This window comes from Anopheles maculipalpis, chromosome 2RL, assembly GCF_943734695.1.
Source record: "Anopheles maculipalpis chromosome 2RL, idAnoMacuDA_375_x, whole genome shotgun sequence".
Lineage (NCBI taxonomy): Eukaryota > Metazoa > Arthropoda > Insecta > Diptera > Culicidae > Anopheles > Anopheles maculipalpis.
In genome coordinates, this window is record NC_064871.1 from 15,827,592 (window position 1) to 15,851,167 (window position 23,576).

Below are 23,576 nucleotides of genomic sequence, written 5' to 3' on the forward strand. Positions count from 1 at the left end.
ACATACATGGGTACACAGGACTAGACATTACGAGTACGAAGACGATAAAAATAATTAAATAAGTTAGCGAAACAGTTGAAAATTCGTACACACATTAGTATAAGGACATTTCTGGCAAATTGCGTACGACGTTTTGGTCCGGCTAAGACGGGATCGGAGTATACGGGATGGAACGTATACCAAGCAGGGAAGAAAGCAAGCAGAGAAGAAAGCAGGTTGAGGCCGACGATGCTATTTAGAGGAGATTGAGGAAACGAATAGGTTCTGAGCATGTGATCTTATCTTATCTCAAGACTTTCCAGCCCTCCACCGACCTGACACTGACTTGGATAGGGTCGGTAGTCGGTGACCTGGGTTCAAGTTCTTTCGGTGTGCTCAACGCGTAAACGTTTTTTGTACGCTGTCAAGTCTCAGTACTCATAAACGCCTATGAGACATGGACCCTGCCCAAAACAGACGTAGCACGACGTACAACGACGAGCAGTACGAACTGTACGACGAACTCACCGTCCTTTTTGGCCGTCCACACGGACAGAGGAGGCGTGGTAAGCCCAGATTGAGGTGGGAGGATGGCGTAGAATCATCCGCCATCATGGCCGGGATAACGGATTGGCGGACGACGGCGCGGGACCGTGAGCAGTTCCGGATTCTGCTGCGGCAGGTCAAGACTGCAAAGTAAGTAAGTAAGTAAGCCAAGTCTCAGGATCAGGATCAGGCGAGGAAATACGACGAGGGACACGATCAAATGCTTCGGTTTAAAATGGACGTACATTACAACGAATTGACGGTCAGCATCTAGATGGGAGATCAACATTCTCTTCGGTAAACGATTGCTGGTCCTGACCGATATTGTATCTGGAAATTCGCATAAGCAGTCTTACTTCATATCCTTTCCCCGGAACTCAACGTTCCTTCTCGTCGACTTCGGCAAAAAAACTTCTATCTTTATCCAACATTTTTGGCCGTAATGGTCCTTCATTAAGAGCGTGCGTCTCATTTAATAAGGATCAACCAAATACGTGACTTCCTACTTTCCATTACCCACTACCGCACCCGCCTTATTGACTCCACCAATAAGACAATTGTTGTTATTAAATAAATAAATAAACACAATGGTTTTAATTTTTTGGATTATCGTTTATTTTGTGGCGTGGTTTCATTTAACTTTGTTCGTTCAATTTGTTTTGTTCATTTTCCACACTTTTTATGAAATCTAATTAGTGTATTTGTATGTGACTGTGTCTTTACTCCTTTACTGGGTTTGTTTGATTGCAAAAAAAAAGCAAGTGCTAAAATGATTTTCCTTGCCATATTACACTACTCTACTGCCCACGATACGCGCCAGCTGCTCGAAGGATTCCCCTATGGAAAGATGACCCGAAAAGCTGTCACAGTCGAGCTGTGTAGTGTATGCTAATCAGAATAAACGGTTAACTTCTGCACCAGATCAATTACTACTTTGCTTATTAAAAACTGCACAAATATTTCGCTAAGATTGTGTTGAAGAAGAAAAAGTAAAGGGACAGAAGATATTAACAACTGGCAACTGGGGGACACACTACCTTTTTAAACGCTACGACGGATTGGCTTACTCTACAAATCGTCTTTTGGATGGAATGAGCTGATAACTTCTCGCAAAATAAAAGCAAAAATCACCCAACCCGAATGTGGAGTCTCTTTGTAAAGCAGCCTAATTTTACCGGGTGACTTGAACGCCTAGCTAAGAGGGAGAGCACGACCATCGTGTCATCGCCATGCTGCTTTTTTTGGTTTGGCCAAATCGCGTGCCTCACAATCGTATTTGGTGTTTGTACAAATGGTTGACTGTCTCCTTAGAACTCCTTTCAGCAGCAAACTATTTAAATGTATTTTGTATTTTTATCGATGATTTTTTTTTTCCTGTTCTATGCTAAAATGCACGCACCCCTCGATCGTTGATTGCATCAGAGGAAAAACACCGTCCTCCGATGCACTAATATCGACAAATTTGTGTGATTGCTTGAGGCATTTGCTTTGGCGGTATTATGATTTTACCATGGTTGTCTTTTAATTGTAATGGTTATGGTTTTGTGTGCGGGCAGGGCAGCACTCCGGAAGCTCCAGCGGTCACACGTCGTGTAAGCTTGATGCAAATGAATGAGTAATACTATTGGTACCCCTAAATGGTGCGGATGATGATGATTATGATGATGGCATCATTAAAAGCGAATATTGAATGGTTTGATTTTGTTTCGTTACTTGTGTTAGTGTTTTGATTTTTACCAAACATTTCAGGCTTTTGTTCGGTTGAATTTCAAGGCAACTGTTTCATATGAAATAAAAGGGAAATAAAAAGTTTTGCGCATTATTCGAAATGGCTGGCAGCAGCAGCAAGGCGCCGGAATGTACAATTTATTTTACTAAATGGTTATATCAATAGTTACGCGCAAAGCAACGACAAATTTTATCAACTGAAAAGAGGCTAATTTTGTGCTTTTCGTTATGTTTCATTGTACTTCACCGTATTTTATTGTACAAGGGTAATTTTTTTAAAAGAGAGAAAATATTATGGAAAGGCTGCCAAATAACCAATAGGCTTCTGATGCTAACCTTCTTTTTATCGAGGTTTTTTACATGATAAATCATCAATGATTATGGTAGACAGATGAAACGGTAGACTAAACTAAATTACCTTTTAATGGCTTCAGATGACATGGTAAACAATGTTGACAGTGTTGACCAAAATCATTGATGCATTTACATCATCAACAGGCAAGCTCTGTATCTTATGATATAAAACGTAAATTGAAAAGTATCGAAAACATCTAAAACCCACTTATTATAATTATAAAAAGCAATAGAAAAAATAATCAAAACCAATAAAAATTCATTTTCTGGATTTTCTTTTCATTTTTACACTGCGCGATCATAACTAATAGAAGTCCTTTCCTGTTTTCCACATATACCTTAGCAAGGATAATGCGCCTTGCGCCCAACTGGGACGTTACCATTATGTTTTTTGCCTCTATTTACCACACTTCACTGTTCATTACATGTTCCAACAGAAGTATCCCTCTTTTTGACGACTATAGGCTATAGGAGAACTTGCGATGTTTCGGGAGGAGTGTAAACCACCATGGCACATTAGCCACCAACCTATCAGCACCGATCAGCATTGATCGAGAGTTGATTTTACAATGTGTCGTTTGTGCTTAACCATTACATATAGACAGAAATATACATTCGAATAACTAAACTATGCGGATGTCAAGGCGACATGTGAAAGATGTTGGCATTTTTGAGTAACGAAATTAGCACGAAGCACGAAAAAAACTACTAATATAGTACACACACACGTAACATCTAATAGTCTTGCAGTTTTTTTTTGCTTGTAACCTTTGCCGACTATTCACAACCAAGGAAAAGAACGCAACCGATAACACAATTATTACGGCTTTTTGACTCACACGACGAGAGGTCGTTTAACAGAAGAAAGCAAATCATTAAAAGCCGTCATATGTCAGGTGAGAGGTTGCGTCTGGACTCTCTTTCTTTCCAACGATTCCAACGATTTGTGCACACTTATGGCATCAGCGAGGTGGATTAGCTTCAGCTTCTTGGAGCCTTGGTGGGAGCCTTTACAGTGTAACGTCACCAAAGTCCTGTAACCACTTCTCGTACGCCGCTAAACTTTGTGGCGCCACAGAGCGCCGTATGCGTTTGAGCGAGTTGTGAAAATCACTCTCCCGGATGCTACGCAGCTTGGTAGGATCCATATTTTTGACCTCTTCCACGTTAAGCTCTACAAGAAGAAGAATAATGAGATATTTTACGATAATTTTGCCTTGTGCTCCTAACTATCCTTCCGTACCTCGAATCGGTTCCAGTGCTGCATCCCGTGCCAGTGCGGTTAAATCCGATCCAGAGTATCCTTCCGTCAGCAGTGCCAACTGTGCCAATTCCGAATCACTTAGCGGACTGCCCTGCTTTTGCAGCAATCGTCTCAGCAACAGCTCGCGGGTATCACGATCGGGCAGGGTAACGTACACGCGCTTCGGAAACCGACGCAGTGCTGCCTCATCCAGCTCCTGGGGTCGATTGGTCGCCGCCATCACTACTATTTTGTCCACCTCCGAGTTAGCTGGCAGACCGTCGAACTGTACCAAGAATTCAGTTTTAAGTCGGCGCGTTGCCTCATGCTCGTTGCTGTTACGCTCCGACAGTACCGAGTCGACTTCGTCGATGAAAATTATCGACGGCTGTAGTTCGCGTGCCACGGCAAATAATGCACGGACCAGCTTTTCCCCGTCGCCTACGTACTTGCTCGTGAGCGTTGCGGCCGAGATGCTAAAGAATGTCGCGGAACATTCGGTGGCTACGGCACGTGCGAGTAACGTTTTCCCATTGCCCGGCGGTCCGAACAAGAGCAAACCCTTGGCTGGTGTACGCAGTCCGGTGAAAAGTTCGGGCCGTACCGACGGTAAAATCACCATCTCCTGGAGGGCCTGTTTTGCTACCTCCTGGCCCGCAATATCCTGCCACTGTACCTTCGCACCACCCTCCACAATCTCGTCCATGATGATTTGTACTAGCTTCGGTTCAACGCCCTTGACGGAAATTTGTGGTTGTTGTGGCTGAGGTTGCTGCTGACCGGCGAGAGGAGTTTTTGAGCGTGGTGGTGGTGGCGTATTCTTGCTACCGTAGCCATTGCTTGCCTTGCGTACTGGCGAACTTCCAGGAATCTGTAAAAACCCAGTGTAGAAGGGAGGATTGAAACTGCCGCCAGTGCCGCGTATGTATGAAGACGATCTGTTTTATGGCACTTACCGAAAATTGCCGTCTGATGGCAGGGGGTGTTGCTGCCGGTTTTGGCACAATTTTTGGCATGCCTGCACCACCGCCAGCGGTGCTGCTTCCGTAGGTTGCTCCATTCCCCAGCCCGCCGGCAATGCCACCTACTCCCGTGCCGGTCGGTGTCGTACGGGTACCGCCCATGCTTCGTGGGAGGGTTTGTGATTTATTCATCACCCCCAGATTGCCGGGACGCTTGTAGCCGACGGTTAATTTCCGCCCGGATGCTGTCGTTTAGAACGCCGTGGTGATGAAGTTTTATAACCGACACACACACACACGTCCCGAGATCCAGCAAAAGGACGAAATAAAAAAGAGAAAAGAAACAAAAATAACGAGGTGAGAAGTAGCAGTTGGGTTAATCAGTACATCGTGCCCAAGTGCTCCTGTGTAGGGTTAGGTGAATTCTTGCCTGGCAGGAAACAACAGGGTGGTTGGGAAGTTGTGTAATTATAAAACGGAAATCAAGGTTTCCGAGTGTGGTGAGTGGATTTAGCGAAACGGAACGGTTTGCACATTGCTACGGTTTAACGGTTTAACATTACAAATAAAAAATTGATTACATTCGACATGCAAATATTCAGCTAATAAAAAAGGGGTGTTCTGGTGAATTAAATTAATAGGTTTAGGGCGAATGGAAAGGAATAAGAACTAACGAGCCATTTTCTACATTTAATTAATCTCTTACTGCAATAAATCTACATTCCAGAAGGTGGCGTTCCTAGTCCAATTGATCCTTGCGAAAGGGTAGGTTAGTTCAGCTAAAGCTAAGGACTTTTGGTCAAATTTGGGATAATGTTTCGATTACTTTATGCAATCGGAAGATTTTCGTCTTGGCTTAACGATCTGTTAGGGCCCTGAAGACTATTTAAAGGCGAGACTTGATGATGCCACGTAGTTGGATAGTCAAGTCCTCACTACTGAGGTACAATTCGGATGGGAATTAATTCCTGGTCCTGCCGTATGAACACCAGCTTCTACTAAGGATCGGCAGTCGAATGTACCTTGATTATAGTTACATATTTTAACATTATTAAACATTCTACTTAGTGATAATATCCTTCACTGAATACACTAGTAGAAATCTTACTTTTCTCTTTTGTTTCCCTTAAATAATGCTATAATGTTTTGGACGATATGAAAATAACTTGCTGGGTTCATAATGTCCCTAAGCATTTTTTTGTTTTTCGACATTCCTTCCTTTCTAGACTGCCCATACCACGTAGTTGGATAGTCAGTCCTCACTACTGGTGGATGGTCCGGATGGGATTTGAACTCCGGTCCTGCCGTTTGGAGACCGGCGCCGCTGTCGCCTTTACCAACGGGCCGCCCCATCGACATTCATCTTAAGTGAATTTTGCAAGGATTTTTGACATCTGTAGAGGATTTTACAAGGATATCCTACATATTATTAACGCTTTCCTATAGCCGTAAGGATTTATCCCAAGGTACTTTTAACGATTATATACTTCTTTTTCTATGCTTAACGACATTCCAGATCCAGGTCACGCCGGCCTTCTGATGGACTATCATCGATACCACGTAGTTGGATAATCAGTCGTAATTATGGAGGATCGGTCCGTTTGGGATAAGAACCCAAGTCATGCTCGATCCCATGTCACTATAAATATACACTATAAATATTTTTGTATCTATATAACTGATTTTGATTAAACTAACATTTGGGATGAATCTAAATATGTTTTGCAAAAGATTATAGTATTAAAATAATATAAAAAATATGAACCTTTTCTAAAAATACATAAGAAAGCGCTTAGAAAACCACGGGATGAAATCAAAAATGTATGGGAATATGCGTCAAAAATCTCCGGAATACCCTGCATAAGCTATGATGTTTACCATCCCTCCGAAGGTCTGTAAAACGTTTTTTCCCTCTTCGATGATTGTTTTGACGATTTCGCGTACATAACACGTCTCTCTAGCTATTGTTGGTACACAAACTGTCTCTTTAATGAACGTTGTTGGTGTTATGTAGAGAGTGAGAGAGCTTACCTTCGTTGTTGTTCTGTTTAGTGGTCAATGCATGTGGAGAAGGTTCAACCGCCGACGCTGTCCTTGGCGTCCCCTTTGACGTTACCGTCGTAGTGCCGGATGATGGTCCAAAAGTGGCACAATTTTCATTAAACGATACGATCTTGTTTTCGGTATTGTACAGTTTTGATTTTGCTTCCCGATAAGGACCTTCCCGAAGAACGGTGGGACTTTTCCGGCTGCTAGCAACGTTGAGGCTAGAGGGAATGAACATGGGCAGCTTAAACTTTCGTTCGTACGTTTGCTGCTCTCGTTGGCCGGTAACGTCTTTCGAGGACGTCGAGGACGACGCCGCAAACGCTGATGATGATCCACCATGTTCGGTGGTAACGGTGGATGGATTATGGTGGTGGTGTACGGCACTGTCATCTTCGGTACCGAGTGTGAACGTGTTCTGACGCCTTATAGTAGAGTGGTGCTTATGATTTTGCTCATTTTGTTTGCTTTCGATCAACTCAAGTCGTTTGGCTTCCAGCATAAGTTCTGGTAGGAGAACGGGTGGAATGGGAAGGATAAAATAAAAAGACAAACTAGCTGATGACGACAGCTTAAACTTAACGCAAGCAAAACACAAAGGAAAAAACAAATTTAAATAAAAATAAATAATTTCATGCAATCATTTCACATGCTTTTGCTACTCCACAGACGAAAGACTAAATCCCTTATTTTATATGTACATATTAATAGTGCATAAGAATGTTTAGCTACATCCTTTATAGGCCTCTTCTATTCAAAAAGCAACAGTTTACAGCATTGAAGATAGAGCATGAATGATGTAGGCCATTGCCACCTTTGGAAAAAAAATCCTTTTCCTTATACATACACACGTGTTTCGACTACCATACCTAGAAACTGCAACCGGTCGCGTGCCATCGACAGATTGGTTTGCATTTTATCGTGCAGACGCTGTGCACGTTCCCACACTTCTCCACGGCCACCCCAGCACTCGACGGCGATGCCACGCTCCAGCTCCAGAATGCCTTTTCGGTACAGTTCGATGGCCAACTCCTTTTGATCTGCAATAAACCACAACAGAAAAAAACATTAAAGATTATGTATAGTATGATAAATTTGTAATGTTTTCATTTCATGGACACTTTGCAATATTTAAAAAATCAATAGATTTAAACACGGATTTCAACTGTTGCATATTGTTTAAAGTTCGCGCCAAAAAATGCTCCCAACGGGACCAAAACTGTTCACACCACTCTATTTCCAATTAAGCCGTTAATAATCCTAATGCTTCCAAGCTCAATTCCACATCGTAACGCCTTCTGATTGTGGTGGTAAGTGAAACGATGACAAGAAAGCCACCGACAAGCAACCAAAACATGCGGTTGCTGCATTTTGGCACAACACCCCGAAAGTAGGTGGAATGGTTTTTAGTCTTTTTGGTATAGAACACATTCACAAGACACACAAACCTAACACCTCGGATGCTATGCATCGATACAGTATTAAATTTGCATTACGATATGAAAGCTGGCCAAAATCGAATGCAAAACATGGTTTGGTTGCAATCCTGTTTGGCAGGTCTATCCACACTGGAAAGAAGACTTCAAGGATAAACTGCCGACCGAATGGGTCTTGTCAGGTTGCTTTAGGGGAAGAATCGCGTGAATATGGTTCTTCAATAAGAAATACAGAATTTCACAAATTTCGGTTCCAAAATCAATACCAAACTTATTATTGTGATCGAAGTGATAGCGGTGTACAGTATTCAAGCGGCAGTAACCGATTTCAAATCCCCATCCGGATTATTTGTCTATAGTGAGGACTCAACTACGAGGTATAAACAAGCTTAGTAAGCCATTCGATTATAAAACACGCCAGTTCCCGGGGTTCAAATCACCGTAGTCTAGACTTTGGCCTAGCAAGGTCGTTAAGCCAACAAGAAGAAGAGATACTCGAAAAAGTTTTTGGGATAAAATATTTAGGATAAACGTAAGATCATCGGCTAACTGTTGCTCTAGCTAACAGGAAAGAAAAAAATCAACTATGGTTAGTTACACCTCATCTCGACTTTTGCGCAAGCAATTTCTGGTTATGCTTAGGCACCAACATTTACAAACTGTGGAAGGCATACTTCCTCGTGTGTTATGCTGCGAATATCCGGCAATGGACAAGCTTCGAACCGGAATATTACCACATAGTCATCACCACAATAAAAGAGCCTCGTGTGCCAAGCCTACATGACTTCGCCGGCAAGGAATTTCCATTTCTTTACAGGCATTCAATTCTTTAATGATTTGACAGATAATTTAAGGAATCAGTGGACTTTGGCAGGTTCCCGGACGGACCCTGTGTAGTCTATGTAAAAATAACTTTCGCATATATGTTTTATGTTATGTTATATTAGTATTTGTTTTCTTTCTAGCAGATAGCTTTTAACAACATGGTGTGAATTAGTGATGAAGAGGATTTGTTTGTATAGTGCTTCTTGTTGTCTGTTTAGTACCTTATGATATAATAGTGAATGAACCAAGTGCGCGTGAAGTAGACCTTACAAAGAATTCTAGTATTCGGTCAACCTTAGAACATCACTAAGCGCTATATTATAATTTCGATAACTTCGCCCTTCTCACTTGCATGCAGGGATATGAGGCTCAACATCATCATCATATACTCGTATTATTCAAACTGTATACCATTGCTACCATTAAAAAAATCAAAACGAAACAATTTACATCATCCGAAGCAATAAATAAACTAATTGCATGTTTGGTAGAAGAGTATTCAATTTAATAACAGTCTAATTTGATCCACATTACTTAACACCGTCACTATGGAACTAGATGGATACATATAACAGGACTTGCAGCCGACTAGAGCGCCCATCACAAACGCGAAATGTGTCAAGTACTATTTTGTTACGTCAACTGGAGGAGGCTTTCTAGGGAGAGACAGAGCAGTCATCGTTTTAGCATCATACCAGTGTGTACTTGGTGATGGTCCGTTATCGTGAATTAATTCTATGTCCAGAATCAATTGACGGAGTCGTGTTCGTTTCTGTCTGCCTTTTTCGGTGTATTAATAATAGTGGCTACAGATAATAGGCTTGTCCATCTTGCTCATATTGAATTACAGTTTGAGAGGTGTTGGTACGATTGGCCTAGAAGAACTGGAGGGTCTCTCTGGCCTGGCCTGTGCTAACTAGTTTTTTTTGACTTAGTTTGTTCGTGAACGGATCGTCTGAACAGATGATTTGTAGTGTAAACATCTTTAATTTCAAGCCAAAATATGACTGCCGACTTGAAACACAAAAGAATATTTAATGAGTCCTTGTAAATCGATTTGGATTCTGGATCCGACTCTAACTCAGAAACAGAATCTGATGTCGGAATCGATTCCGACCAAAACCACGCTTTGTGCCCATCTCTGTACCATGTGCACACCATCCATCATGCATACCTGTGCGAAAGGATGCTGTCGCCCCAAGGATAGTGCATAATAATGGTGAAAAGCTGCTGACAATTTGTCGACACGTTGCAACACGCCGTTGTCGGCAGCAGTTTGGTCGGAAGCAGCACTAAACGGTGGCATCCCTCTAGAGAACGTCCCGGTGGTAGCGGAAGCGATGATGCTACAAAATGTCCTATGGAAATGGGAGGTACTTCAAGCTGGAACCATCATCCAAAAGCCGCGGATGTAAGTGCACAGTGCAACGGCACACAATTCCGACAGGTTGCGGATGCAGACAGAAGGAATAGAGCAAGCAATTGATGTCTCCAAACAAATAATACTGTAAGTGGATGGGATAGCTGTACTAACTATTTCATCAGAGAATGATATGCGCCGAAATGTTCTCGAGAAGGATAAATCTACATAATTCTACGTTTATTGAACGATAGCAATGTGATAAGAGGAGCAATGTTGTATGGTTTACCCTCCTTTAGTCGCTTAAAAGTTTTCCTCCTCGACATTTCGGTGAACATTTTTGTCAAACTCCCTCGAAGTGATTCGAAGCAGGAAAGGGCGGAAAATTCCATCAACTCACAAACCAGTCTACAACTAAGCACGACAACCACCTCCACCTCCACATGTGCTCCACACGGGGCAGTACTATCGAAATGGAAAGCTAAAAAGGATTCGTTTAATGCCGCATTGTAAGTGCTGCCTCGCTGCTGCCGGCGGCTTCCTCACTGCGAGCCTTAAGAAGAGAATGTACGGTTGACGTTGCAGAAGGAACCGCTAAACGGGGCACGTTTTTTTTCCAACCTATTGCGGCATTTTGCCTGAAACATAACGTACCCATCCGTGGTCGAAAAAAGCTGGTCATCGGCTTCGGCTACTGTTGGATCGAAGTTTTATTGATTGATCAGTGTGTTCGGGAGTTTGGCAGAGTGCTTCGCCCAGAATTGATGAAATTCCGCCACCACCACGTTACAAAGTGCCGAAACTAAACTGGAAATAAAAGAAGTTTGCACGCGTGGGCACATCGCTGTGTTTGTATTCTCTATTACACGGCATTTACCATTCATTAAACGTCTTGGCAGGGTAAATTAATTTAAAATTCATTTGTTCCGGACATTGAAGCTGTCCAGCAAACACCACTGTGTGTATGAATTTTGCACATTTCAGGCAGCATCATCTTCATGGCAAGTTTGCTTGCGTAATATTAATAATCAAACAATTACACCTTCCTGTGTGCCCGTTCGTTCTGTCCCCGGGCGGCCGTTACTTTCTTGGGGTTTTGTTTGCTTTCGGCCTTTGCCTCATTACCCGCACAGCTGGGATTTCATACGCAGGACAGATAGGACAGCTACGGTGCAGAAGGCTGTCTGAATTATGCGCAGAATCGAAACCTTGTTCACTACATCGTTTATAGTAGATGCGTTGAACTAGAGGCATGAGAAGAACGAAGGGCAATGGAACTTTGGATGATTTTTGCGACCAAGTGGAAACTGTGTTGGATCGTAAGGTGACAAATCATCGGTTGGAGTCCCAAACAAGATAGGAAAAAAACTACAATAATTGAAAGTAAACATTCCTATGAGTCAATGAGGCCAGTTTGGGATGGAAGGCACCTAGTGAGCATCGAATGCTGTTTCTTAAAAAGGAAAATTGATTAGTTTGAGGGAGGTATGTGACTTCATATTGCAGCAACGCCAATGCAAATGAGTCGAGAATTTCATTATGGAAATGGCATGATGCAACGTGTTCCAGTCTGGTGAACGAATTTAACAACCTAAAGAACTGTTGAGAGCAGTATTTTACTAGGGTGATACAATGTTGCTATGCTTCATCATAATCAATGCAGAAGACAAAAAAAAAGGCCAGAAGAAAAACCATAAGGGCATTTATCGAGAAATGTATGATTAGTTCATAGCACTTCTTCTTCGTGGATGAACGATCTATACCCCGGCCATCAATTGGTTTACCAGACTTGCCGATACCACTTAGTTGGATGGTCAGTCCTCACTACGGAGGAACGGTCCGGATAGGATTCCGGAAAGGTAAGAAATTGATTCCGAAATCAAACTTCAAAATTGTAATCGATTCCAGAATCAGATGCTGTTTCATTCTTAAAATCGGTTGCCTGGCTTGTTTGTGAATGATGTTTGTAATGTTCCTTCCGACAGATCATTACATCTGCCGTATACTGATGACATTAGCATTTTCCGTACTATTTCTTGCATTAATGATTGTTCTTTGCTTCAGAACTGTCTGGATTCCTTTTCTATGAGATGTTTCTTTAAACTTTCTTTCTTTATGCCCGTCTTAAATTTCTGTCATTTTCTTCTCTCACTCTCGTAGTCCTAGTTTGTGTAATTATTCACTGTCTCAAACTTCTCTTGTCCGTATCTATTCGTGACCTATGTGTGATACTGGATGACAAGTTGAACTTCAAATAATATGTTTACGAACAAGACGAAGCCAACAATACTCTTGTATTCGTCTGAATATCTTCTGACACTGTACTGCAGTTTTGTGCACTTCGTCTTGGTGTATTCATGCGTCATTTGATGCCCGTCTAGTGTGGTGAGATCGCCTGGAATTGAAAATCTTTGGCTTGACACCTTTATCGGCTTATGACTCAACGAAAATTTTGTTTACAAATCCTTCGTCCTAGCCATCATCTGGTTTTGGAAATCCAACATACTTCGTTTCTGTTTGTGGAATTTTCTAGAATCAGAATGGATTACGAAAAAGGAATCAAAGTCAGAACCAAAAACTTAATCGAAACCGGGGAGTTCCGAGTTCAAGTGATTGTCTTCTCCAGCCCAGAGCAGAGCGGAGCTACTATATTTAACTGACATTCCCTTTTTTGCAGACTTTTTGCTGTCTACGTCCGTACACGCATATGCTGCACTTGAGCTTATTCTAACCTTGTTACTGTTATCGGGATGAAGCTTTAAAACAGGTCAACCGCAAGGATGACGTTGAAGACCTGAAGGGAAAATAATGATGTCCAGTCAGTAAAAGGACCGTAGCACTATTCGGACAAACGTTGCGTGGCAAAGCATGTACAATTACTGTAAACCACTGTGGGAACGGTATTGAACGGAACACGAACGGCCCCATTAAACCTGTCGCGACGTTACCTTACCACGCGTTTATCCCACTACTACGTCGGGGACTTTGTTCTCTGATCGAGTGTGTATTAGAGGTTTCAAGGAAGCAAGGGCAAGCCGCAGTGTTCTACACATTGCGAGCATATGATAAACATCACAACGTAAGGCATCCTAAAGGACTCGTCGCGTGTAAACTCGCTTAAACCTTCTACCATACATACCCGGCCTCTAGTGTGCTTTTCATGCGGGAACACACTTTGCATTCAATGCACGTCGTTGACGGCGCACATGACAACGAACATCACGGACATGAACGATTTTCCCTTGCTTAGGCTATTCTTCATCCTTTGCCTTAGCTGCCGGGAAAACCACCCTCAAAACATGTAATGCTTGGGTGTGTGTGCGTGTAGTGTATACCTTTGCAATATTTTCCCTCGCTAACGCAATGGTCGACAAACACAGTCCCGAGGAGCACAGAACGTTCGAACCTCCCTCCGTATAAGTTTTGTTAGAACATAAATTGATTTAACTTACAAGACGTACCTTTTTGACGATCGATTGCGAGTCAGTAGGCACCGTAATAGATGGTGGTTTCGATGAAGAAATTTTGTTTTGTTTTTAATGCAGCTCAATTGGCATGATTTATTATGTTGAATATTAGACGAATATTTTATACTCTTCGACAGTTTAAGTGCGGTCAAAGCCTTAAAATCCGTGAAGACGAAAGTTCGCGAAAGAAATATTACATGTCTTAAGCTCGTTGTTAAAGAATTTGGCCCAAATATCTCTTGTGTGGTTGTCTGTGGTCTGCTCTGCGGTATTGTTGGTAATGAAAAGGTAGAATAATACGCCAAAAAGGGTGCTTCGGATATGTCTTTTTTCGATAGGTTTATTCTACCTCGCGAGCACATGTATACCCCCTAAAGTCACTTTGTATGACAGAGTTTGTGGGACACCGATGAGCTCGTGAATTTCTTGTATTCCTTATATTACTCCCCATATGTCCTTGAAGTCTTGCTCACACCGCATGCCAGGAGAACGTAAATTCAACCGAATATTGTCTAGGCTTTGGTCTAATCTTTTCGGATTGTACGTATATTCTGCGTTCAGGGCAGGTTGATTCCGAAGTATGAGGCCTCGGATATCACGCCATACTACTGTGTCCGAAAAGTAAGGTGACATTGGATGTCAAATTTCGTGCGCCAAAAGAATTTGTTAATATGTATGTTTTTGAAAGTTCTGCCACGTTTCAAGACACAACTTCAATCCGGCTAGGAGTGACAATTTGTTTTCGAAGATGCGCCATGTGTTTTCGTCCATATTGACCATGTCCAAGTTTGTTGAGCAGCACACATGTATCAAATTTTGTTTGCGCAATGAAATAAACGCTGCTGAAACATTGCAGATGTTACAAAAAGCCTTCGGGGAAGAATCTAGAAAGAAGGCCGTGAGAAGGTCGAAGACGTGAACCGTCCGGGGAGACCATCAACCATCGGGGAGACCATTGACGATACGATACCTTTCGGAAAGTGTTGGGATTTCCAAAACCTTGGTCAACACCATCCTGAAAGATGTTTTGGGGTTGCAGCGGGTGAAGTCTCACCTAGTGCCGTCATTTTGAGGGAATTTTTCGCAACAACTGGCACCCATATTGTTCCGCAACCAACAACAACTAGTGTTCCAAGTTACGATGTATCAGGATTTAGATATGGACTCTCGCTATGAACAGGACCTCCCTCTCATGGACTACATAATCATCGAGAATGAAGCGTCTGCAAAACAACATAGTTAAGGCGTCTTCTAACGATAAAGACCCTCGCTATGAACAGGACTCTGTTTTTGGAAAACGGAACAACAAGCTATGAAATTTATCGAGTTCATCCGAAATTCTGAGGAACAATCGAGCATCCCGAGGAGGAGGAAATGTCTCCCAAACCAAATTAAATGGAGTTTTATCTGTAAATTAGTATTAAGTAAACGATCAACGTGAATGAAAAAAAAACAAACTGCTTATATATTTTACATAAAATAAAAACGCTAATTGGCCACTTATCACAGCCGTATTTATTAACAAAAAAAGGAAAATTCACATAGTACATCGTATAAATCGCTACAGCAGTGCGGATAAAATACACAAATCCTTCGTTAATCTTTCCATAACGGCAAGGAACCCTTTATTAACCAAACCGTCCGCCTTTTTTGCGTTGACCAGTCATTCAACCGCACAAGGCACAAGGATTTTATATGAGACAATTTTTATTCCGTCCATTTTTTGCCTCCACCGGCACCCCGTTTTGTCGCAACGAAATGCGGTGCTTCTTGTCGGGGTTGCAGCGGCAACCAAAGAGGGGTTGAAATGCTATCGATTATAATACCGACAAATGTCTTGGAACGCCGCTTGGGGTCCCTTCCATGGTAACAGGAGGTTTTATTTAGGTTAGCAGCGTACGGTGGTGCGTTTTTGCGATTCGTCCACTCGGGTTATTCGTTGTAGGTTTTATAAAACGAAACACAAACTCCGGAAACCATCCGGAAGACTGCTCGGTGAGCCATAAATGGTGCCATAAACGGTACAACCACAGCGTCACCGCAGACCATTATCACCCTAGAATGAGGAGCCTGTTAAGTCGAATCGAATAACCGGAAGGAAATGGTGGATCGATTTAAAATTTGATCAACGCACCTAGATAGGACCAGATATAGCGGAGAGCGTGGATCGTTACACCATTTGCTTTACTTGTTATTCCCGTGCAGTTGCAACCTGGTTCGATGCACTCAACCGGCAGTGATTGGAAAACACCTGAACTGGTTTGGGTTTAGAATGCAGAGCTGATTGAACGTGCATGCTAATGGGTTTTTTTTCATTATTTGATGTGATTCTTGTTTCATTGCTTTTTGCTACACTTCCGCACGTTGTGCTCATTGGGAACAATGTGGGTGTGAATTTCCAAGCTGTAAGCTTCTATTCGATCAAGCATAAAGGTCGTAACTAACAATAAAGCACAGAAGGTGCAGTGAACTCTTGCCATGGTTATCGGTCTTTGTGGGAGAAGCATTTATTGTATCGGAATTGCTGGATTAGATTAGATTCGATTTAGATAGAATGAATATAAATTATTTTTTAATTTTTCGCATTGTTTCTTCATACGTACGATCGTTCTGTCTGCATATGAGACAGATAAAATTAATTTTTCCTACGTTAGGCTAAAATATTGCCATCTTCCGCGAACAAAAACTCCTTCATTTTTAATTAAAAAAGGGTGTAAAAAAACTGTGGCTTTACAGCCTCGGGAAACCTCGCTCACCCTTTTCTGACTTCCTTGACTGGATTTGATAGCGAAGATCAGTGGTCGACAACGTCTGGGCCCTGTCCAAACGCATTATTTATCAGCAAGCCTTTTTTGCTTAAAATACGAATGATATTGGTGTAGTAGAAGTAGCGTCAAAGCGTCAATGGTAAACTTCATTCGTTCTCGAGCATTAAACCATCGCCAATTTGAAGATAATTTTGAAATAAATTGAAACCTAGTACAACGATATGCCATATTGCTCTACGACGGCTTAGTAACGGACAAGTTCTATGAAGATTTTTTCAAATTCTAAGACGTGTTATCCAATATTCTTCGTTAGAAGCTGTAGTGACTGTATAATGTCAGAGCAACACGGCCAGGCCGTAAAGGCCGTGTTGCAAAATCATCACTCATATTTTTGAAAATTTGTTTGTTGTATGCAGCCTGCAGTTTTGGGCTTATTTTTAAGTGTTTTTATAACAAGTGTGCTGACCCCTGGCGTGGCTAACTCGTGCACGGTTCGATATCCGACCCTGATGCGTGAAGACAGGCGCCACTATCGTCTTGACCATTGGATTTGCCTAGTTTTTGAAATACAATTACGTTTATTGCTATTTCTAATACATGATTAAAATATCAAAATAAGTTCCAAAATACATTTTTATTGTTTAATAGTAGGTTCTTATATGTTCATCACATTAAAAATGTAAATTAACCGAAAAATAATGGTTAAAAAGTATGATTTTTTAAATGAAATGTCTGCGTTCGCCCAACAATCGAAATAACCCATCGGTCACGCCATCCCACCTCAAGTAACAAGATTAATTTTTCATCGCCATTCGTCTGGAAGTATTGATTTTTTATGTCCTACTTGCATTTTTTTTTCCACCGTCTTGCTTCGGTTTTGTGCCATTTAAATGAAACCCTTTTACACCACCTGCCATCGATGGCGGCGGAGCACACCGTTTGTTAATGTTGGGATAGGGCAAGGTTTAAAAATTTGTTCCCGGTTCAATGCATTCATTCGCGGGCCTTTATGCGCGCTATGTTTCTAGTGACTTTGACATGCATTTTTAAACGCAAGGTCCATGTGAACACGCATCGCTTACTTTGCGTGCAAATTATGCTTAAAGGTTAGTTCTAATAACGAGTAGATCCGGAACACCTTAGTCGTTCTGTTCGAGGCCAATTTCTCCAACAGCTCAACTGCTACAACTTCTCAAATGATATGGCAGTGCTAGTTGGTGATGGATTAGTCTTATTAATTCCAAGTTCGCATACATTCAAGGTGACGGTGAATTTGTGGCTAGCCGTTGAGTCATCGTGTTTGTCGCGGTTAAAGGACATGCCGCAAAAAATGTAGCACCCATATAAGAGGGCTAAAGTGAACGACCTCAACAGAAAACAGTCGAAACAGGTAATTTGTATAATGCTCGCTTTAGGCTTCACCTTGAGAATAGGTTAGATTTTTATGTCACTCTACTGCTGTCCCAACATGCAAAACACCCTGTGCTGGCCAGACGCTGAGCAAAAGTAAGACATTCAATTACTTACCAGCTCATTTCGAGCCGACAATAATGGAAGCAAAAGTTGCTTGCCGTGCCAAACCATCGCCAGAGCCATGGTTGCATGCCAATGTCGGTTTGTGTTGCACTTTGCAGTTTAATCTGCACCGAAAAAAGTGCAATGAAAACTAGCCAAGGTGCACAAAGGAATGAATGCGATGTGTAGGGAAGAAAAGGACACACAAACACACATTTTCCCGGTGTCTACGTGCCTTGCAAGTGGAAATGAAACTTTCCCCTTTGTAACGCTGGGGACGTCGGGACGAAAAGCTTTATGCTGTTCTGACGAGTGCCAGACGACAAAAGGCACCATCATATACCACACACACACACAACTTTATTCCGGCGAGGCAACAAAAAAAGAAAGTTTCAACAACTATTGCGAATAAAGTCTAACACGAATGGCACGCCAGGACGGTAACAGCAAGGGCAGAAGGGGAACAAGATTAATCACATCCTTCAAGGCTTAAAGAAGAATATTTTCTCCGCTTTTCTTTAGTGTGATGACCGATGGGGATTTGCTTGCCAGGCGTAAGGGTACAAAAGCAGGGGCTGCGCTCCTTACAAAGAGTCCAGTGCGCGCCCTACAAACGACTGAGCAGATTGGCACTGGCAGTCCCAAACGGTTGGTAGCAAAAGGTGTGCGAAAAACCGGTCCTTTTCGCTTGACGACTGAGATGGATAACATTTTGCACCGAAATAGTCTCAAACTGCGACGGAACGTTAAAGATTTACGAAGCAAATCCATATAAGGGCAAAGTAAAGCAGTCGTATGGCCAATGGCATTTGTGGTTGAAGGACACCAATTTTAACATTTATTGCTGAAATTGCAGTTCAATGGTGAATTTTACACTGCCATGAAGACTGAGGTTGTTTAAAGGTGTTTCTTGGTTTGACCACCCTACTAAGTCCAGATGGCCATCGAATGGCTTGGAATACTTATTGCTATCAAGTTGATTGATAGCTAATTAAATAATTAATTTTTTTTTTATAATTTTTTGTTAAATTTGACTCCGAGACTGCAAGACTACCTCTGCTAATGCAGAGGCTGCGCAGGAATAACTTCGGAGTGATTTCGATTTCGGTTTTGAATCCGACTTTGGAGCAATCCGCAGTTGCCTCCGGAGCAAGCAAGTAAGGAGTAACTTTCAGTTGATTCCGCAGTGCTCTGCAGAGATTACTCCGGATTCATCACCGGATTTAACACCGGATTCAACTCCAGATTACTCCGGAGTTTTTGAGGAGTAGAATACGATTTTTATACGTCGGAGTCGGAGTGGAATTCGCTTCACTAATGGGAACGGTCCATCAGATGAGATTTGTACTCCTATCCTGCCTTGTGAAGACCGGCTACTCTGTCACTTCTACCACCGGGCAACCGGACGGAAAAACATAACTAGTTAAACATAATTTGCCTAAAAAATAAACAAAAATACTTATAAAATAGACAAAAAGCAACTCACCTTCGTTGTCTTCATCAATTTTAAGAGCCTTTGAGATGTATTCGAAAGCACGCCGGTGGTGGTGTTTCTGCTTAGCCAACAAAGGATCTCCGGGACCGACCTGGCTCCCGCTTGCCGATCGCTGTATCGACATTTCGCGGCCTTCACCGTGGACCAGTATGCCACTCTGCGAGGACTGTAAAGGGTGTGCTGCTGTTTGCTGGGTAGAATCTGCTACACCTTGTTGCTGCTGCTGCTGGTCCTGCTGCAGTAGGCTGTACTGGTGTTGTTGCTGCTGCTGCTGAAGCTGCTGAAGATGCTGCTGCTGTTGCGAAGTGGTGCTGTGGATGCTGTGACTGCTATGCCGGTGATGGTGATGATGGTGATGCCCGTGATCGGTATTTATCACGATTTCGAGCCCACACTCCTTCTTCACTGGTTTGTACACGACTTTGGTGGTGAAGTTGTACACGTAGCGAAAAACTATAAACAACTGATACAGCAGCGAACGCAGCACGTTAAACACAAAGATAACGGGAAACGAAATGATGTAAAGGTTTTGCTTATGCACCGAACTGCCGTCACATCGTTTGGCGCTCGTATCGGTTCCGCCTCCTACAGGACTGCCGCTACCGTTTCCGCTGTCCAGATTGCCGGTCTCGCCGTCGTCGCTGGCGTCGTGTTGCTTGCTGATGCTGCCGGTGCGAGCTTTCTTACTGGGCGACTTGCCAGCGGTGGTTAATGTGTATTTATTACGAACCATCGGTCACAGCGAACGAGTCGGTATCGGTGCGACGGTATCGCTCGTTGGCCTTTCCAATTCCGTGCGCTCGTTTTGAGATGATTCAATTTTGATAGACGAACGAAGGTAACGTACGGCACTATATCTAACGCACGGCTGCAGATAGTGTGGAACCAAACCTAGGACACAAACTTATCCGCCCGACACCCATGTAAGCGCGGACCGGATACGCTATCTTTCGGACTACCGCTATACAGCACACTGCGAACGGCTTCTATGATGCTAACTTGCACGTAACCACTGCTCACCATAACGAAACGTACTACAGACGATATTTTACAGAACGAGGCAACCGTAACCCGGGGCGAGAAAAACAGTTGGCGTACAATAATCGGAACGCTATCCACAAAACAACACTACACATACGCATTGACGCACATAACATACGCACAATCACGCACGGGGGGTGCCTGCCTACAGCACCACCAGCACCAACTACGAAACTTGAAACGAAGTTACGACGAGTGAAAGGCTACACACACCTGCAGAGGGACTAACCTTTAGCTACGATAAGCACTACTAGTTGCGTTTGAGAAAGAAATCACTACAGGAAGTCATCCCTTGCAGATGGTTCCGCGTGTGCCTTCTACAGAAATAGACACACAGAGGAGAACGATGATACAATTCACGCCCGTGACCGAAACAAAGAATGCCCGTTTGTTGTTGCTGTTCGTGCACGACAGTTTGTAGGAACTGTCACTGGAGCTTTAGTGCCAGTTATATGTCTATTGTGGCCAACATGAGATTGAGGCGAGAGTGTGGGATCAGAAAACCATTTCTGTTGATATATGGCCATTATGTTTATGTACTATCAATTAATATGATATGACCATTCATCTGTCATGGTTTTTATACTACGAAAAAAATAATTTAAGTCTATTTATTGTTCTAATCGTATTAATGCCTACATCTGGTAAAATTTGTGAAACACAGTGTAAACGGTGCTAAATGTTATGATTTCTTCCAGCTGTCAAGTAAACGTCAAGCATTGTTTTCAACAACACGTTTTGCAGGACCGCGGTAAACGTTGCTGTGCTTGCGAAGTAAAGAATATTCCTAAAAACATACAGAAATGGATTCTTCCGAAAACGATTCCGAAAGTGAATATTCTGTCGAAAAGGAAGGCACCGAATCATCTTCTGAAGAAGAGAATAGCAGCGATGATGATGTGGTAACTTACTGTTTAACACAGGCTCGAATGTTTTCAGTTAGCTACAAAAACATTGTCTTCTCTTCCAGCCAAAACTTGCCGATGATGAGTACAAAGAGATGCCCTTTGAAGACTTGCTTAAGCTGCAAAAGAAACTTGGTTCGCGCGTTTACAACGAAGCCATATTTGGTAAGACAAAGGAAAGAACCCAAAGAACCACGGCGAAACCAGCGAAAAAGCCCAAACCATCAGCAGAAAGTGATTCAGACGACGATAGTGGTCCTGAGGAGGTGACATCGAAAAGAAAAGTTCCGGCCTTAGGAATGGGGAAGAAAGCTAAAAATGCTTCCATTTCGCGACCTCGGGATCCACGCTTCGATCCCCGGCAAGGATATTTCAGTGGTCGCCAGTTCAGGAACAATTATGGCTTCATAAATGATTTGCGAAACAAAGAGCTGAGAAAGCTGAAAAACAAGCTGGAACTGGCGACCGATCCTGAAGAGGTGAGCACGTTGAAATTCTTGGTTCAGAGAACTGAAAATCAGATCCGCGAGTATGCCAAACAAAAGGCTCTCGATAGCGATAAGTTGCGCGAGAAGCAACAGGTTCGCGAATCCGTAAAGGAAGGAAAGCGACCATTTTTCGAACGGAAGAGCACCAAGCAGGCACGCGCGCTTGTTGAACAGTACGATAAGCTGAAGGATGACGGAAGCCTGGCAAAGCACATCGACAAAAGGCGAAAGAAAATTTCGGCTAAGGATAGGAAAAAGCTCGATTTCTCTACGTAGCGCCATTTATTCTACTGTCTAATAAAGATAAAGTGCACATCCTATCCAACACGTAACATTCGCGCTTCTCGCTTTTCTTGCAGCTCCTTGCGCTGCTCTTCCACCACTTGCCTTCGTTGGTCGAGAAATTCTTTGTATTCCACCGCATCCAGCTCGTCGACTATTTCGATACCACACGTACGAGCTATTCCGACCAGCGCCTTGCACATCTGCTCCAGCGTGAGTAGTGCGTTCGGTGGATCTTGCAGCTTGATTTTGGCTATTTCATACAAATGCTTGCGAGTGATTTTACCAGCAATCTCTTTTCCGGGATTCATGGCACCACGTTGTATGCCGGCTGCCTGTTTCAGCAGGAAAGTAGCGGGAGGCGAGTGTATCGTCAGTTCATACGCTCGGTCAGATGTGACCGCAACACGACATGGCAGCGGAATTCCTTCTTTGTAGTCTTTTGTCCGTTCGTTAAAGTCCTTGCAAAAAGCGGCTATGTTTATGCCACGCTGACCTAGCATCGGGCCCAGAGGTGGCCCGGCGACAGCCATTCCGGCCGGGATGTTTGTTCGCAGCTTGCTCGTATGGTTGATTTTGTCGAAGGTTTTCTTCATCGTTTTTAGGCGTCCGGCTGCTTTCGACATTTTGCCTGCAAAGCATTTAAGCTGATGTAAACGAATGGAATGGGTAAATTTGATAAGAAACCATACTTTTCTGTTTAGTGTGCTATTTCACTATGTAACTTCGGCGTGTATGCAATTGTCAGAATTGTGTAACAACAACAAATGCACAGAGAGGCGGTCGATACATCGACGTTTTTGTTTTGGGACACTGACACGAAGTTTGACAGTTGAGCGCAACACAAAACCGTTGGTTCTTCACCAATTTTTCAAACTGTGAAGCACGTCATGTCTTATGAACCGTATTTAATGTATTCTTCTACTTCTTTTCCTTGGCTTAACAGGCTTCTAAAGTCACACCAGACATTTAATAGTTTATTTATTTCTTCGTTTCGTTTATGCATAAGGTCGTTTGTATAAAAGTTAATAAACGTGTATACATAAGGCTAGATAAACAAGGAAATTTTAAACATATCGAATAAAAACTAAATTATTCATAGCAATAAGAACAATCACATTCTTCGAGTGATTCAA

General features: G+C 42.7%; 5 protein-coding genes across 7 annotated transcripts in view; 2 read left to right on the forward strand and 3 right to left on the reverse strand.

Annotated features, from left to right (window-relative positions):
* The window catches only part of LOC126557475 (dihydropyrimidinase), a 445,624-nt gene extending 445,226 nt beyond the window's left edge, over positions 1 to 398 (reverse strand). For both annotated transcript variants that reach the window (XM_050213266.1, XM_050213265.1), the window contains exon 1: positions 394 to 398. The gene's annotated coding sequence lies outside the window, so the exon portion shown is untranslated. The remainder of the gene's footprint in view (positions 1 to 393) is intronic.
* LOC126557017 (ankyrin repeat domain-containing protein 27-like) overlaps positions 1 to 23,576 on the forward strand; it is a 74,059-nt gene that overhangs the window by 30,263 nt on the left and 20,220 nt on the right. The gene's annotated exons all lie outside the window — the stretch shown is intronic.
* LOC126557016 (spastin) lies at positions 3,618 to 20,459 on the reverse strand. Of its 2 annotated transcripts, XM_050212651.1 has the most exons (6): positions 19,716 to 20,459; positions 7,728 to 7,898; positions 6,844 to 7,365; positions 4,807 to 5,057; positions 3,851 to 4,721; positions 3,618 to 3,781 (listed from the first exon to the last, which is right to left on the reverse strand). In XM_050212651.1, exons 1-6 carry the CDS (start codon positions 20,455 to 20,457, stop codon positions 3,618 to 3,620), a joined length of 2,721 nt encoding a protein of 906 aa, XP_050068608.1. In that variant the 5' UTR covers positions 20,458 to 20,459. The 2 variants fall into 2 exon arrangements, with proteins under 2 accessions (XP_050068608.1, XP_050068609.1); XM_050212652.1 differs by lacking the exon at positions 6,844 to 7,365.
* LOC126558803 (ribosomal RNA processing protein 36 homolog) lies at positions 21,539 to 22,434 on the forward strand. Its single transcript, XM_050214874.1, has 2 exons — positions 21,539 to 21,667; positions 21,736 to 22,434. Exons 1-2 carry the CDS (start codon positions 21,569 to 21,571, stop codon positions 22,432 to 22,434), a joined length of 798 nt encoding a protein of 265 aa, XP_050070831.1. The 5' UTR covers positions 21,539 to 21,568.
* LOC126559131 (39S ribosomal protein L11, mitochondrial) lies at positions 22,435 to 23,068 on the reverse strand. Its single transcript, XM_050215246.1, has one exon. The coding sequence runs from the start codon at positions 23,064 to 23,066 to the stop codon at positions 22,476 to 22,478; it is 591 nt and encodes a 196-aa protein (XP_050071203.1). The 5' UTR covers positions 23,067 to 23,068; the 3' UTR covers positions 22,435 to 22,475.